This window comes from Thermobia domestica, chromosome 2 (genome assembly GCF_964235325.1).
Source record: "Thermobia domestica chromosome 2, izTheDome1.hap1.1, whole genome shotgun sequence".
NCBI lineage: Eukaryota > Metazoa > Arthropoda > Insecta > Zygentoma > Lepismatidae > Thermobia > Thermobia domestica.
The window spans coordinates 314778556-314795642 of NC_137455.1; the positions used below are offsets into that span (position 1 = coordinate 314778556).

A 17087-nucleotide genomic window follows, 5' to 3' on the forward strand; every position below is an offset into this window, starting at 1 on the left:
CCTTTTCTGGACCACTTCAAATGGATTTACCCAAATCTAAATTATTAAAGATAATGATCATATTCATAAGATGATAAACTTTAATGCTACCAATGTCCTATAGTTCTGATATTAAAAATATATATCACGTAGTTATATATAATGCTAGATCTGCAACTATCCCTGTTAGGCTACAAAGAACGCAATGAAGAAACTAATAATCCTCGTAGTTTTCGCATCAGTGACCCTGGTGAGTTACTAAGTTATGTAAAGCAAATGCAGTGAACTTGTTGAGGCGGGCATGGGGTTCACCGGATCCCTAAAAGTGTCATGTGCTCCAAATTGATTTATTCATTTATCATTCGTTCTTTTAATAATAATAATTATAATAATAATAATAATAATAATAATAATAATAATAATAATAATAATAATAATAATAATAATAATAATAATAATAATAATAATAATAATAATAATATAACTCATGAAAAACGTTTAGGAATAAGGGGCAATTATCGCATTACTTTCTATGTTAACCATGCATAGGTGGACCTAGCCTATTAATTTTAGGGATCCTGAGTTTATTTTGATATGGCTTGAGAGGGTCTGTAACCTCACTTTACATCAGATATTCATCCAATCTAGGGATCCTTTGTGTCTACGTGGTTAGCATACGCGCCTTTGGTGTGGGAGACCCAGATTCGATTCCCGGCGGAAAGTCCTCGTTCGGATTGCACATGAAACAGTAGGTCCCGTCTTATATAGCCTAGCTGCTAAAAGGGACGTTAAACTCAAAATCATATATATATATATATATATATATATATATATATATATATATATATATATATATATATATATATATATATATACAATATACGGCAAAACAAACAGCACTGAAATTCGCGTACGAATGGCGTGCAGATGCAACATTGTATGAGCTGTGAGCGCCACACATGTGCTCAGTCGTGTGTGGAGTAGCGTAGTGTGCAGTTGGCGCAAAGATAATGTTACTTACAACAGAGAAGGTGTTTATTGACGAGCACTATATCCGCTCAAACGGCGTGGAGCAGCATCTCACTTCAGGAGATGAGCACCCACGTCTACTGTATTGCCCTGGAGCTATGGCATATGAATATGAAGTCTTCATTAGTAACATATGGTTAAGTGATGAAAGCCATGGGTACCTTAATCGCTACATCGATCGCCAGGTGATTATTGATCCATTCTTGAATCTTTTGCGAGGTTTCCTCCGCACCAAAAATCTGTCGTGACAATAACAATCGATGCAAAAAGAAGGGACTACCGCCCACATTGAAACTGGGTCACTTGTCCTTCTGTGCACGAGAGTTCGGACATCACTTTTAATTCCCGCAAAATGGATTTTCCATATCCTTCCCATTCCCCTGGCCTCAGGATTCCAGACGCCTACATATGGGGTATGCTGAAGGAAGCAATTTTCCGAAAAGATAACCCCCTACCAGTATGAGAGAAAATTCGCTCATTGTTCTGTCATTCCAGCAACCCGTGTTCATTAACATGTCCATCGATCTATAGGATCACTACGAAGAATGTGCGCGATGTATTGGTCAACATTTTGAACACATGATATGCAGGCACGAGTCTTCTTAAATTTGCAATATAGGTTGAGTAACGTTTAGTTGACATTCATTTATCAACATTTCTTATGTTTCATTATGTTGTACAACTAATACATACACAAATGCCAACGATGTGATTCTAGTACTGTTTATTTTGCCGCATACTGATGTATATATATATATATATATATATATATATATATATATATATATATATATATATATATATATATATATATATATATAAGGAAATTATTATTGCAGAATTAATTCAGCGTTATAGATGATGAAATCTGTGAGATTTGTATGCTTAAAAGGCTTAAAGTATGTGTAAGACATTTTAAAGCTGATAAAACAGGGAACACTTTAAAATTTGTAAAACTTAAAACGTTAAATGCTTCTGTCATATCAACAGCTATTGTAAATATCTTGCGTGAATCAGGACAGACGGAAAATATATGTGTTGCTCAAGTTTACGATGATGCAAGCGTTGTGAGAGGGGGGTATATTTGAGGACTTAAAGCTATCTTCAGAGAAGAATATCCTTATGTAGTTTATAAACATTGGTATGCTCATCAGTTTAACTTGGTATTATTACATGCATGTTCATCAAGGAAATTAAAGGAATTTTTAAACATTTTACAAATAATACAGTGCAATTAGGTTTGAACCCGGATATTTAAAAAATTCTAAAATGATCACGATACTCTGTTCAGTAACTCGGAGAAAGTCCCAAAAAATCTCGCCTAGGGTTTAGTCACTATAGCCGCCATATTGGGTACCCTATTTCCAACACTAAAAGTTTTCGTGGAAACAATAGCATTCACTTTAACTGACTGTAATACACGTTGGAAACACAGCAGAGATATAAACTATACCTCATTGAAAAAAGATATTTAACTAGTTTTTCTTCTGATTGTGTGAACATGGAGGACATTTACACTTACCCTAGAGGGAAAAATGTAAATTCCACAAACTTTCTCAGAACAAAAGTGAAAAATTTTGTTTTTTGATCCTTATTACAATATTGTAGGAAGAAACATAAAGTATGTGCAAATTGTTGACTACACCTTTCTCAGTAAAACGTTAAAAATACCCAATATTAACACCTTTTAAAGCTGGAATTTTAAACTTAGATTCACGTAATGCGTTAAATTCGATCTTGTCCAAATGTTGTAAAATTTTGACACTGCGTCCACAAGTTTTGAGTGAAGTTATCAATGAATAGACATTTGAAAATGCTTCAATATCTCTTACAAACCCCAATGTTGACTGTTTTGGTAAATGAAAACAGGGAAAAATCCGAAAACTTAAGAGATTTTTGAAAAAAGGCTCTATTCTTAGCAGCCAGATTAGTCGGAGGAATTTGACATGTGTACAAAATTGCCCTCAGAAAATTGCCCTCAGAGCCTTAGTGCAAGAACAAAAGATAAGGTGTAGTAGGTCTTCAGAAGCAGCGGACTTCGAAGTTGATATGGGGCGTAGGTAACTATTGACTATCTTCAAACCCTAGCGTAAAGTGTTCGTGTTAACACCACGCCAAAAACGCACTTGATAAAAGACTCGGAGTAAATGCTAACGAGTGGCTCCTATTGTAGGAGGAAGTACAACTAATTAAGCTGCAAATGTATAGGCTGTTTGGCAATTGTCTTCTCACATAGTTGGTGACATAAAATGTTCAAGTTTCCGATATCTTTTGCCGCATACAGTGACAGAAAGAAAGATTCACCAGCTTAAGCCACAGCTTCAGCTGACACTCGAGAATTATTGAAAATACTTAGGATTCTCACTCGGTTCCTTATTACTGTAACTTGTGGTAAGCAGAGATTTTTCCTCTTCGATAAATTGACGAAACTGAATAGCATCCTGTGTATACAATTAGAAGAAAGTCCTTCATATCACCTATATAATCTTAAATAGTTAAAATATGGTGAATCTTGTCTAGGTAAGTCTTCGTTCCTGATATATAAACGGTCAGGATTGTGACTGAATCGTGATCAATGTTCAGGATATTTCCAAAACCACTCATTCACCCTCATAATATGTTATGGTTGAAATAGTGGTCTATGGTGAGGATGATTCATGATGTATTTCCTTGTCGAGGAGAAAATATCACTGCCGAACGTTACAGTGCTGAATTTCATGGAATGCATAGCAAATTTGCCGGAAGTATCCAGCAATGATCAAGGAACTTACAGTCCTCATTATGGCAATGCACGCACTTACGTCGAATGAAGAACCGTGCATACTCTCCATATATTTCAGTATGAGACTCTTTCATACTACTAAATTCTCTTCACTTCTCTCCCTTCGACTACCACCTCTTCTGGCACACCTATCACTTCTTAGATGAGAGGAACTTTCGTGACGACTGGGAGATGCAACGTATGATTGAAGATTTCTTTGAATCACAGGCTTCAGACTTCTCTCTTCAAATAATTCCATTGTAGGCTAAGGAATGACAAAAATATGAGGCTGCAGTCGGAGCTTACTTTGACTCACAGATATTGTAGTTCCCATACTTTTTCCCCCTTTGACAGTGACACTATTCTCAGACATTTCAATCTCTCCAATTCAATAGAAGCAGTAATGCCAACCTGGGGAGAAGCGTCCACGAAATGGTATCAAAGTCTCTCAAAATTTATTTGAAGCCTCTAAATTTTAAAATGGTATTTCAAGTATAAGTTCTGTTCTAACAACAAATCTTAGAACAAACCAGTGACTCATGGCAAATTTGCGTAAGTGAAAAGTAAAGGATGACTTAAAGGAATACTGCAATCTTCGCTAAGTTGATTTGAGTTGAATATGTGGAAGGTTAGAAAGCGTTTGATACAAGGAAAGAAAATATAAATTGTGTCCAGGAACTGTCACTAAATATTGGTTCTCTCAAATGTCTAGAGATTTATTTTATTCTATATTCAGGAGAAAAGATACAAGCTTGGAAATACTAAATCGAGGTTGAATACATCCAACTACCATTATGGAATTCACTATTGGAATTTCTAAGAGAAATCTAAGAGGAAAAGAAAGTAAAGTCATAAGGTTGATCAATAGCATTAACGGCCGAGAACTTACATTTGATTAAAGTAATACTATATTAACCATACGAAACATTATACATGCTTATATCGGCAAGCTCATGTTTTTTCAACTCTAAGCATTACCTTCAAAACTAAAAGCTTTGAAGAGAGCTCTGATCAATTAATTCCATTTGTTATTTTATGGATATTCTATTGCTGTACGGTACTGTATTGCACTGTCTTCTTTTACTGTCTTTTACTGTGTGTTTACTACCTTTACAAAAGTCTGATTTCTTCGGTTTTATCCGTACATCGATTAATCCAAGAGATTTGTCTTACATATAATTTCATATGTATTCTTCATCGATTGTCTTATTGTTCGTAAGAAAAATAAAAAAAGAATAAAATATGAAGAAAGCCAGAGATTAGCTTGCTAATATGTTAAGTAGAAATGAGCGGCGGCCCTTGAGGGAAGTCATATCAGTAAAAAAAAACTTCATCGCTATATGAAGAGGGATGGATGGATGCATTTAAATTTAGCGTGCCGTTTATCAGTGAAGCTATATGAGATGTGGATATACAGCTTAATTTGTGATCTGCATAACATAAGGTTCCGCTGAGAATTTAACCCGGATCTTTTGCACCAAATGCTCGTGAGCTAACCACTTAACCATTATACGTATAAGCTAAGAAAACAAAACTTACCTAATATACAAATTATTGTATACAGTTTTCTGCATCTCTATGAATATTTCTTAATTTGCGTGTAGCGATAAAATTTAAGTTTTCACCGAGACGACTTCCTTCAGGAGCCGCCACAGATAAAAATAGAATATTAACAAACGACTGTCATTTTAATACTTATCTTTTCTTCACAGGCTGCTGTTATAACTAAAGACGTGAAAGCGGAGGTTAGAGAGCCTTCAAATTTGAGTAAGTGCTGCTGCATATTAATATAATATCAGGTAGCTTAACTAAAGACGTGAAAGCGGAGGTTAGAGAGCCTTCAAATCTGAGTAAGTGCTGCTGCATATTAATATAATGTCAGGTAGTTTAAGTAAAGACATGAAAGGGGAGGTTAGAGAGCTTTCAAATCTGAGTAAGTGCTGCTGCCTACTTAATATAACATTAGGGAGTTTAACTAAAGACGTGAAAGCAGAGGTTAGAGAGCCTTCAACTCCGAGAAGTGTTGCTGTCTACTGAATATAATATCAGGTAGTTTAATGTATATTGAGCATTTTGCGCACGACATAGCATTCGTGTCTTACATTTCTGGCTATGTGAGTCGCAGCGGGTCAAGCCTAATGCCATTTGGCAGCTAGCAGTTAAAGCTAGTAGATGGATGGACAAAAAGTATTAGAATCCTTAGAACGAACATCTGGTATTGCGTCGTGAAGATAAGTGAACTTCCCGCAAAACTGCACTAAATTTTACATTTTTTTTCGATAAAGACGCAAATGGTGCACATATCCGTGAAACAATTTAAGATATTTAGGGACTAGATATGCTATTTATGGATTAAAAGCAACAACCGAAAGATATAGTTCAATCACTTTCGTTCTGGAAATTTCTATATCCAAGAAGGACCTCACAGCGAGTGACTAATGATAGCAAAAGTGGATGATATTCTGGCAATAATCGAGCAGGACTAGCATGCAAACAATCATGACACCGACATGGACCTAAACATCCGTTACCAAACAGTGTTAAGCCATTTAGAGAAAGCTGGGTACAGGAAGAAGCTCAATGGTTGCTTTTCACACAATCTGACTCTTTACTCTGTCGAGTTTCTATCCGAGAACCTCAAGTGAAAAGTAACAAACTGGAGCTGTTTCTGAAGCAATTAATCACAAGTGATGAAAAGTTTATAACACGAGACAACAATGTGCGAACTAGATCGTAATTGAAAAGAGACGCTTCAGAGATTTTGGCAAAGCCCATAGTGATATCCATTATGATTATGATGTGTGTTTGGTGGAATTTGAAATTCATTGTACATGACGAACTGCTGCCCCCAAGCAGAAAGATAGACCTGTACTATCGACAATAAGGACGAGTGGACCTTCAAATAAAACGAACGTAACTAGTCAACAGAAAACGTGTCGTCTACCACCCTAACAATGACTGACCGCATGCACTTTTAATATCCCATCAGAAATTAAGGAAACTTGGCTGGGAGGTTTTAAGTATTGACTATATAGCCCAGACCTGGCGCCATCAATCTGTTATTTACTTTGATCTCTGAAGAACTCTCTGAATGATGTTAATTAATTTCAAAAGTGGCCTGTGAAATCCTCGTGTGACAAATTTGTGGCAACAGCACTTCCATAGCGCCTAGATTTGGTGTTTGCGGGGAAAATTGCAGGTCATCAAACAAAATGGTATATGTGTGGTTCATAACGTCATTTGCAAATCACAATAAACATATTCTCAATTCTGACTTCAAAAGGGTCAATACGTTTTAGACAACCTGTTAATTTCATTATATTTCTTTCTTTGTTTGGAATACGTATCATTAACTATTTACTACTGTATCAGTCTAGACTTAAATTGCATAATCTGGAATCTTAAGTTGATTGATCTTACTTTTCGTTTAATTTTTCAACCTCTCTCTCTCTCTATATATAAAATACTTGTTTAGTTAATGGTAGTTATTATATTGTCATTATACATGACATTAAAAATACAGCAAAATAGTAAGATTCATTTGTAAACTGGCTTGCGTAGGGGTGTTTTTGAAACTCCTGGTTTTCCCACTTACCTGGAATTACTTTCGTAGTGTAGCACAGCATCATCACCCGTGGGCAGAGGGGATTTCTTTTTGTTGACAATCCGTCTGAGAATTTGGAAAAATATTCTTTTTCAATAGAATCAAAGTGTTCTCACATACTCTTCGATTTCCAGTAACTCCATATGTAATTTTACTATATCTACGGCTACCATAGGCCCTATTTTACCGGGACAGTACTGATTTGAGAGCTCTGTGCCTAGTGTCCCGCTGGTTTACGTTTTGCCCAGTTTCTAGTTATGACAATCTATTCACTCCTTTCAGTAAGACCTACCTTAATTGCAGCATTCTAAAACGTTATTATTGGCATTAAAAATTTTTGGTATTAGTATTAACCATATGTAATCTTAATTCATAGCTCACTTAAATATCGGTAGAGTCTGCCATTCACGCATCTAGCTGATATATAATCCTTAATGTCTAACATTCGTGTTAATTTTCTAACCATTATTGCTGATACACACAGCAGGACTAATAAAGAATTGCTTTTCTCCTGGTTAAGTAGTTTCTATCGGTGGAAGAAGTGCAAGTAAGCCTCTTCCAAAGTGTCCCAATTAAGAAGATTTATCTCCTACCAAAGAGTCCAGAAAAATGGTAACCCAAATGAAACACCATACTATAATGGAAAAAGGGTGATTCTTAAAGAAAATTCAAATTCACACTCATGGAAGAAGATGACACAAGACCAAACGCGTTAATACTCGTAGTATTCCATTATACTTGTTAATTACTGTTTCTATTTAACATCATTCTCTGCGGCGAGAAATAGTTTCCTTCTGCAAGTGCTTCGATGACAGCATGGCTTGTACAGATACCTGGTAGTTATGAAATGACGTACTTGATGACTATCGGCCCCGTTTTCTCACTTGGAACGTGGGTTTCCTTCTGCTACCTGTTTTGTACCATTGAATTAGTAGCTTTCTTTGTTAGTGTTTTGAAATGCGCGTAACTGGTTGCTGATAGTCAGATCAATCATTGGCATTTGAGCAATTTATCTCTCATATAACTTTGCTCAACAATGGCCCCTTTTTAGAAACCACTCAGTGGTTCGGAATTTGAATTCGAGAATATACTATTACACAAAAACCTACAGAGACGCGCAGAAATGCAGAATCGTTGTCACGAAACATCAGTATTTTGAAATTCAGTGTATACGTATAGGTTGTTTCTGTTTTAAGAAGATTGGACCATATGACTATTTCAACACGACTACATAGATATGCAGCTAAATTATGAAGGTAAACTGGTGAAATACATACGCAACTTTATATATTTTCCTATGTTACTATGATTAAAATGTAACAAAGGTGTTTACTATTTCTACAGAAAATGAACCTGTAAAAGTGTTTAATGGCAGCAGAATTGTAGGAGGCCTATTTGCTGTACGAGGACAATTTCCTTTTATGGCCCGTCTTCATCATTTTCTGGGAAACAATGTTATTGCACTTTGTGGAGCAAGTCTTATCAGCGACCAGTGGTTACTGACTGCAGCACATTGTGTAAAGGGGTAAGTTAGTTTTTAATTTTTGTTTTAGAATTAATTAAAATATTTACAGATAATCTAGGTATTTGAAAGTTTAAACAAGAATTTAATTACGAAATCGTCATCATGCTGTTTAAAGAAGCTAAATATGGGCTTTTAGTTTAGTGAATGGATTCACATTATTGGTTACTGTTTGTTGCACATACATTGCATTCAAAGTGGAAATCTTCGTAATAACAGTGTTTATGGTAAGGAATATTGACTGAAATTGACATGAAGGAAAATAATAGTATTGGCTGAAGTTGATGGTAAAGTATTGAGGTTGTAGTTTATAATGGGGGAGGTAGCGCGTTAAATGAAATTGCTGACAGGATATAAACTAGTATTGATGACAGGCAGATTGATTGGAATTAACGGTAAGAAATATTCACTGAAATTAATGGTAGGGGATATTGACTGGAATTCACTGTATAGGATCTGACCAGTCTTGACAGTATTTGATGTTGGCTGGGATTGTAAAAGAGAGGGTTGGCTGGAATTGATGGTAGGGAATGTACGAAATATGATACACAATTCTACAATTACTTAACTTGATTCTCAACATTTGTCACATAGTTATGTTCAAGATAATTTGAGCGTGGCTTTTATTTGACACACTGAATTTTTACTTATATGGCTTGAAAATACGCCGAATATGTTCAGGATAATAAGAAAATATATAGTTTAGGAAATACGAAGTTTAAAATTTAATAATATGCTGAGAAAATATAAACCTTCGCATATCGCAAAGAACAGTTTATACATTTTTTTCCGAATAACGATAGAAGATAAGAATGTATGGTGATCGTGAAAGAAAAGAGAATCGAAATGGAGATTTCAACGATTTGCAGGTTTCATGGGTCCTACATGCCGTTGAAAAATGTTTTCTCGATGTCTGTCGATCCATTCCTTCGTACCGATATAATTATGTTCACTCGCCTAGAGGACATACCGTTTAACGGATAGAGATCAAATTTTATACTTAAGATTCCTATGACATTCTCTAGAGGAAATTTTCAAATTTTCTTTCAACTTTCAAAAATACGGGAAAATTGAATAGTTATGAAATTTTCAAGAAGATAATTAACACTTACGGGTAAATTTCTTTTTGGAAGATTTTCTCAGAAACTACTCATGCCATTATTTCTCACATTTCATAAATAAATGTTTTACTAATAACTCTACAATACAGAATAAATCATTTCTTATCAAAAGTATTCACAAAGCAGGCAGGAAGCCAATGGAGGCGGGTACGGAGGATCCGCAGCCCCCCTTCAAAACCAGAAATGAAAAAACTAGAAACGAGAAAATGAAGAATCAGAATTAAAAATAAAAAGCTACAGCAAGCGTTTTGGTTATTCTTTCTTATGAGGAGCTATGTGTGGAGAAAGTTAAGTTTAAAGAAAGTTCTGCTAACATTTGATTCAACAGAGAAAGGAACGCAGATATTGTAAGATAATTTACTAGACATTGTTGAATGTGTAATTTTTGTAATAGTTGAGGTCATAATGAAAGGAAAATTGTTATACTTGAGTGAACAGAGTAACGAACGTAGATATTGTAAAATATTTTTTTAATATTTTTTAAATATTCCTTTACTTGAGGTTTCTTCATAGTTTGTTATGAAAATACTTACTAACATATTCTCACTTTATTAGCCCAACAAACCAGTATACGTTGAAACTAAAATAGTTTAGATTGATTGAACCCCTGGTGTGATTACCTCAGTCACGCTACCCATTACGAAATTCTGGCTAAACGGACCAATGCATGTTGCCAGTAAAATAGTTTAGAGTTATCGAGCCCCTGCTATGATAACCACAGTATTTCATACCACGGATCCCCCAATTACGAAATTCTGGCTACGTGCCTGCACAAAGGGTAAGTTGTTTTTCGGACGATTAAAAAAAGAAAGACAATCTGACGATTTTGTTCATATATCATAAATGAAAGTTTCATTAACAACCCTAAACTATTATTAATGTTTTCGAAAAGGCTTTATCATTTTGTTCGTATTTAATGTTTCAATAATAACTGCAGAATAATATGACTTAGCTTAAGAAATTGGAACGAGAAAGTTCAGTATCTTTTACATTTCACCTTTGTGCTTTTTATCTCTTGACTATACTTGGAACCAGACTACAGCTTTCCTAGAATTGAATACAAAAATCAACTATGAACGAAAGATCTCTAGAATAGAAAAGATATTGGCAATGTTCGAAGAAGAGAAATTATAGTACCTTACACAGGTATTATATTCAAATAGAATTAATCAAAATAAGCTTTTGTATTAAGATATCACATCAACAGCAATTAAAATTTCGTTTTTCAATAATAATAAGCAATTTTCGGAGTTACAATATAACCTTGCTTTTATAATTTTCAAGGTAGATGTAGGAAAATTAAAAATCAAGGATAAAATGTAAATGTCGAGATATGAAGAGGAGTTCTGAAGCGTTGTACGTCCAGTTATGTTTGTTTCACAACTTCTACACGTAAAAATATTGAATGCGATAGTATATAACATTAGCTAAATGATGTAATGTATATGTTACATATATATTTGTATTCATACAATAGTTCAACATGAACTGTTTGTATTGTGATGTCCTCATTTATAAAGATACTCAGTCCTTGGCCAGAGGGTATGGCAGTTCAAATGTTACAAACAAACGAACAAAAGATTACAGGTGGTTGAAACGAGGATCGATACATTATTCGTACAGTGTTTCGAACAGGGGGACAATTGGGGAGGGTAGGAGGAGCACTTGCTTCCTCGAATTTGAGAAACATATGCTTTTATAAATTGAGTACTAATTAAAAAGATGAAATTCTTATCGCAGTAATCAATGTTGCCCTTCCCCTTCTCTTAACAAAATGTGATACGACACTATTGCACTGACAAGGGACATCACTCAAGTGTCCGGCTTCGATTTCAATGAAATTTGGCTTTCTTATAGAGGGCATGCATGCATTATTTGTAATGACAGAAATTTTTTGCCATGATGCAGGTTTTCTATTTTCTTTTATAATTTTTAAGAGTTGTGATGTGGTTATTAGATATTACTGCAGAGGTCCCTTACTACCCTTTGTAAAAAGAGTGTAAATGAAAATAAAAGTGAAGAACAACCACGTGGATACATATAACGCCTAGGGGGAAGTAGTAGTTCAACGTCTAGAGAACTTGACGGCAGCCATCTTGAAATTCGCCATTTTGAATTAATGTCGTGAGTTAGAAGCCGAGGTAAGGGACTTATGCACATAGTAAGTATAAACAATTAATATGCCTGTAACTTTTCCCAAATGTGTGTATCTTAAAACTAACTTCACCATTGTTTTCCTGATTATATTCTAGCCCGAAATTATGTTTCATATAACTTTATTCCCATTTAAAAATTTGACATTAATTCAAAATGGTGAATTTCAAGATAGCTGTAATCAAGTTCATACCTATCATACTACTTCCCCTAGGCGTTATATGTATCCACGTGGTTGTTCTTCACTTTTTTCATTTAAACTCCTTTTACAAAGGGTAGTAACGGACTTCTGCAGTACTATCTAATTACTACATCACAACTCTTAAAAAATATTTAAAAAAAAAATAGAAAACCTGTACCATGGCAAAAATTTCTGTCATCACAAATAATGCATACATGCCCTCTATAAGAAAACCAAATTTCATTGAAATCGAAGCCGGACACTTATATGATGCCCCTTGTGAGAAGAAATAAATTTGATTTTTACCCTAGAAAATCTGTATGATTTTCTGTACCAGACTACCTACAGGTTTGTCAGTTAGCTAGAACCAATTTGCACAGCCGCAAATAGACAGCTATCATGTATATCTTTCGTTGGCACGTGAAAGATATAGAAAATCATGGTTAAGTACTTTGATAAATATTATCTGGTCGTGTACGAACATTACATAGTTCAGAAAATCTGCACCACAACATGGAGGTTCTTCGATCATAAACGTCACTACTTATCACTTTAGCAAGAAACAGAAAGCCAAGCATGATTTTATTGCCATGACCAGTTTTTCAGTTTCTGTAATGCCATCTTGCTGTTGCGAAAAAGATAGACACGATGTGATGTTAATAGCGGGAAATTAAAATTTCATAAACGTCAGAACGAGAATTTTTACACATTGTAAATATAGGAAAAGTGGAAGTTGTGACATGAGAAAACATTAATCATGGCAGCATGGAAAAGAAGTAATACTTTATGTTATGGGGATGTAATAATGAGACCTAAGGACAGGCAAAGTTATAAATAAGAGGAATATGTTAACATACATATCACAGGGACTTGTAAAACAACAACTTTGACTATTCAATCTTGAATTAGATTAGCACAGGATAGAATTGAATTACAGACTTTTGTTTCTGGACTGATGAACCTCCAGGCTATATCTTATTATGTAAAAAAAATCCTATATTGCTATAATATTGCAATTTCAATTGATTTATTGAAACTGCTTTGAGCTCTACCTCCAAAGACATCCATTTTTAAATATATTAATGGAAAGGGGATAAAGGTTGGGCGGAGTTTCTCAATCCTGAGGTCAGGACCCGTAAGCAGGTCGCGAGAGGAATACATGAGATCCGCGAAAGGAGGTCAAAAATATAAATGTAATTCAGATCTAGAAGCGGAGAATGTAGTTTCAAGGATTATTTTAAATGTCTCACTTTATTAGACGTTGTTATCCATACTTATTGTCAAATACAGCAAAAAATATTAAAGAACATTTGAAACAAATAAATCATCCTTCGGCAAACTATCGTAATAAACGAGGAATGAAATTGGCGAAAAACTTCATATTGAAATACAAAAAAACAAATACAAGATTTTTTTATTAAAAAAATTGCAAACCTAAAGTTACCGGGATTGCTGGCAAGATGATGTGTTAAATGAGGGGGTGGTGGTCTTGATTTGAAATAAATTCAAAAAATCTGTTCTAGATCAACATAGAATAAGGAGAATGCATTGATATTTTCAATCCCAACTAGTGGTGGGTACTACAACCGAAAGTTTGAGAAGTGATCAGCATCTTCTCGTGATTGATACCCATCAGGGATATGTTGAAAATTTTGTGACTTTGGAGATTTTAATTTGCAACATTGCAGATATTAGAAATTGCGTATTTATGAAAGTCGAACTACAGCAAAATCTATAATAAAATGATAACTAATAGGAATAAAAATAGGATTGATAACGCTTATTGACTTACAATTTTTGTTACTTTTGTTCTTCCAATTTCTAAATTATTAAATACATAAAGTAAAATGGTTATTGAATTAATAATATATTCTAGCTATGAAAGAATGGCAAGAAGTAACATTGTAGGGGTACGGTGGCTCAGTGGTAGAATACTTACTTGTGATACGTGGGGTCCCTGGTTCGATCTCCGGCTAAGTAAGTTAGTGGTTCACAACACCGTATCCTTGAGTTTTCTCAGGGTAATCCCATTTCTTTCCACATTTTCATTCCACTAATTATTCCGTCATCATCATTCACTAGCTTTAAACATCCATCTCCCTTAGAATGAAGAGCATAATCGTGGGACGTTAAACTTAAAAGACAGAAGAAATAACATTCCACACTGGGTTGAAGTAAAATATTTTATGCCTTAGGATACAGTATTTTCTTGTTGAACTTAGCACTTCAAATAGTACAGCGCCTAGTTTATAAGTACTGATATCTTCAAAATCATTTAAGACACTTAACTTATAATTAATTTTCTTTGTTATGCTTATTCTTGTTTTTTTGTTAAATTTTGGTAAATAATTTTAAATATCGACAGTGGACATCAAAAGTTTAGAAAGTAAACCGAATAGTATCTTGAAGATGCTATGAAATAAACTAATAATTACAGTAGAGCGTCGATTATCCGAAGTAATTGGGGGACATGAGTGTTCGGAAAACTGGTTTGTTCGGATAATCGAACTGTACTGTACTGTACTGTACTGTACTGCACTGTACTGGACTGTACTTCTACAGCCAGTGCCAAACCGACAGAAGTGTGCTGATTGTTGAAACAGCGACTGGCGGCTTGGCCGGTCAGCAGCGCCTTATGAAGGCCCCATTAGAAGCAATGTTCCGCCAGCGGTGGCTCAGTGCGGCGACTACTGTGGGAAACTTGGTTTGGGAGTGAGGGGGATGATGGACGGTAGGGTGGGAGAGTAACAGGTGCGAGCGAGTACACAGTTCGGTTAAGCGGTCGTTCGGTTGACCGACGTTCGAATAATCGACGCTCTACTGTATTTCCAAATTTTCTTTTTGAAGCTCAAAAACTGCGTAGCCAATTTACAATATCATAGAAACCTCCAGGCAAACTTTTGCAGTATGGAAAATGTATATCAATTAATTATAAATTTGTACCGTAAATTTGTGGGTAATTTTACAGTAAAATACGGGATGAAGCTAAAAATTCCATACGAAGGCAGAACATACAATCTGTTCGTCACCTTTCCTATCTTCATTGAAATTCTAAACTACGTAGGAAAATTAATGTATATAATTGACTAATTCTAATGTTACATTTTCCCCCATTGTTTCAAATCTAGTGGTGAGGCTCGTTTCGAAGCAATACTGGGTGCACTTAACCAGGATGATCCAGCTGCGGAGGGAGGAATCGTAGTGGGTGGAGATCAAATATTTATAAATGGCGACGAGGATATTGCCGTTCTTAAGCTATCGGAACCTGTACAGTTTTCAGGTAATATATTATCTCACTATAAAAGTGTAGGTCTTTTCATATTTTTAATTGGCTCACTTTATTTTTCATTCTTCAGTTTATCAAATACGGTTCGTCATTTTTTGATTAGTAAAATTTTGATACAGTTTCTTTTAGCAAATAGAGGACGGGGTGAAAAATCCTCGGCCTGACAAGGAAAGACTGCGAACTTCAGTTCAAAAATGACTTTATTTTTCGACATAATCTCCCTCGACTTCAATACACTTGCTCGAGCATTTCTCCATCAGTATTCCTTCTTGGAAGTGAGAGTCTTGAATGTTTTAAAATAGTCATCCACGACCCTCTCAACTTGTTCATTCGATGTGAAGCGCTTACCAGAAAGACATTTCTTCAAGTTTGGGAACGGATAGAAGTCCGATGGTGCCAAATCAGGAGAATATGGGGGATGGCCGAGCAAATCGTACCCCAAATCCCGCAGTTTTCCCATTGGCAACGCACCCTTATGCACAGGTGCGTTGTCTTAATGAAAGGTGATTTTATTCTTCTTCAAGCCAGGTCTCCTCTCGCGAATTTTGGCATGCAGCTGGGGAAGAAGTTTTGAGCAATATTCGCCTGTAATTGTTCTCCGTTTTGCAAGGTAATCAATTAATGTTAATAGAATCCCTTTCGCATCCCAAAACACACTGGCTATGACCTTTCCGGCCGATACGATCGTCTTCGCTTTATTCAGCGCTGCACCACCGGGTTCCACCCACTGCTTGGACTGCTGTTTCATTTTTGGCGTGTAGTGGTGAGCCTATGTCTCATACATTGTCACAAATCGCCGCACAAAATGGGTCCGATCCTTTTTGAATCGGTCCAAAGATTGCTGCGAAAATCGTTTTCGTATTTGCTTTTGATCCGCAGTCAGCAAATGCGGCACCCATCTTGCGCAGAGCTTTCGCATCTCTAATTCTTTGTGCAAGATGTTTCCCATCCGTTCCTCCGATATCCCCACACTCTTTGCTATCTCATTCACCTTCATTCGCCTGTCCTCCAATACGATATCATGCACTTTTTCGATTGTTTCCGGTGTGGTTCCGGTTTTCGGCCTTCATTCACGGGGGTCATCTTCGAGGGATGTGCGACTACGTTTAAATTCAGCTGCCCACTTTTAACGATTGACATGCAAGAAGCAGAGTCTCCGTAAACTTTTGTGAACTTCGGATGAATTTCCGTAGGGGTTAATCCATCCAAAACGAAAGATTTGATTATCGCACGATATTCAAGTTTATCCATTTTCACAACTAACACGCAAGACGTCTAACTGCAACAATGCCTGCACACAAATTATTTGAGAGAACAAGTTGACATTTGATGTACGAACAACTGAAAAGCGCTCCCAGTCAAGAACAATAAAATTTTGCTGATTGGATTGTCATCTCTGGGTCAGGCCGAGAACTTTTCACCCTGCCCTCGTATTAGCTGCACCAAGTGA

At 35.7% G+C, this 17087-nt stretch overlaps 1 protein-coding gene across 1 annotated transcript in view; it reads left to right on the top strand.

Moving 5' to 3' along the window:
• Positions 1-989: 989 nt before the first annotated feature.
• The window catches only part of LOC145679487 (epithelial serine protease-like), a 44521-nt gene continuing 28423 nt past the window's right edge, over positions 990-17087 (top strand). Inside the window, exons 1-4 of the mRNA XM_081750066.1 lie at positions 990-1193; positions 5482-5536; positions 8718-8898; positions 15480-15631. Of these exons, the coding sequence (XP_081606192.1) occupies positions 990-1193; positions 5482-5536; positions 8718-8898; positions 15480-15631 (592 nt within the window). The remainder of the gene's footprint in view (positions 1194-5481; positions 5537-8717; positions 8899-15479; positions 15632-17087) is intronic.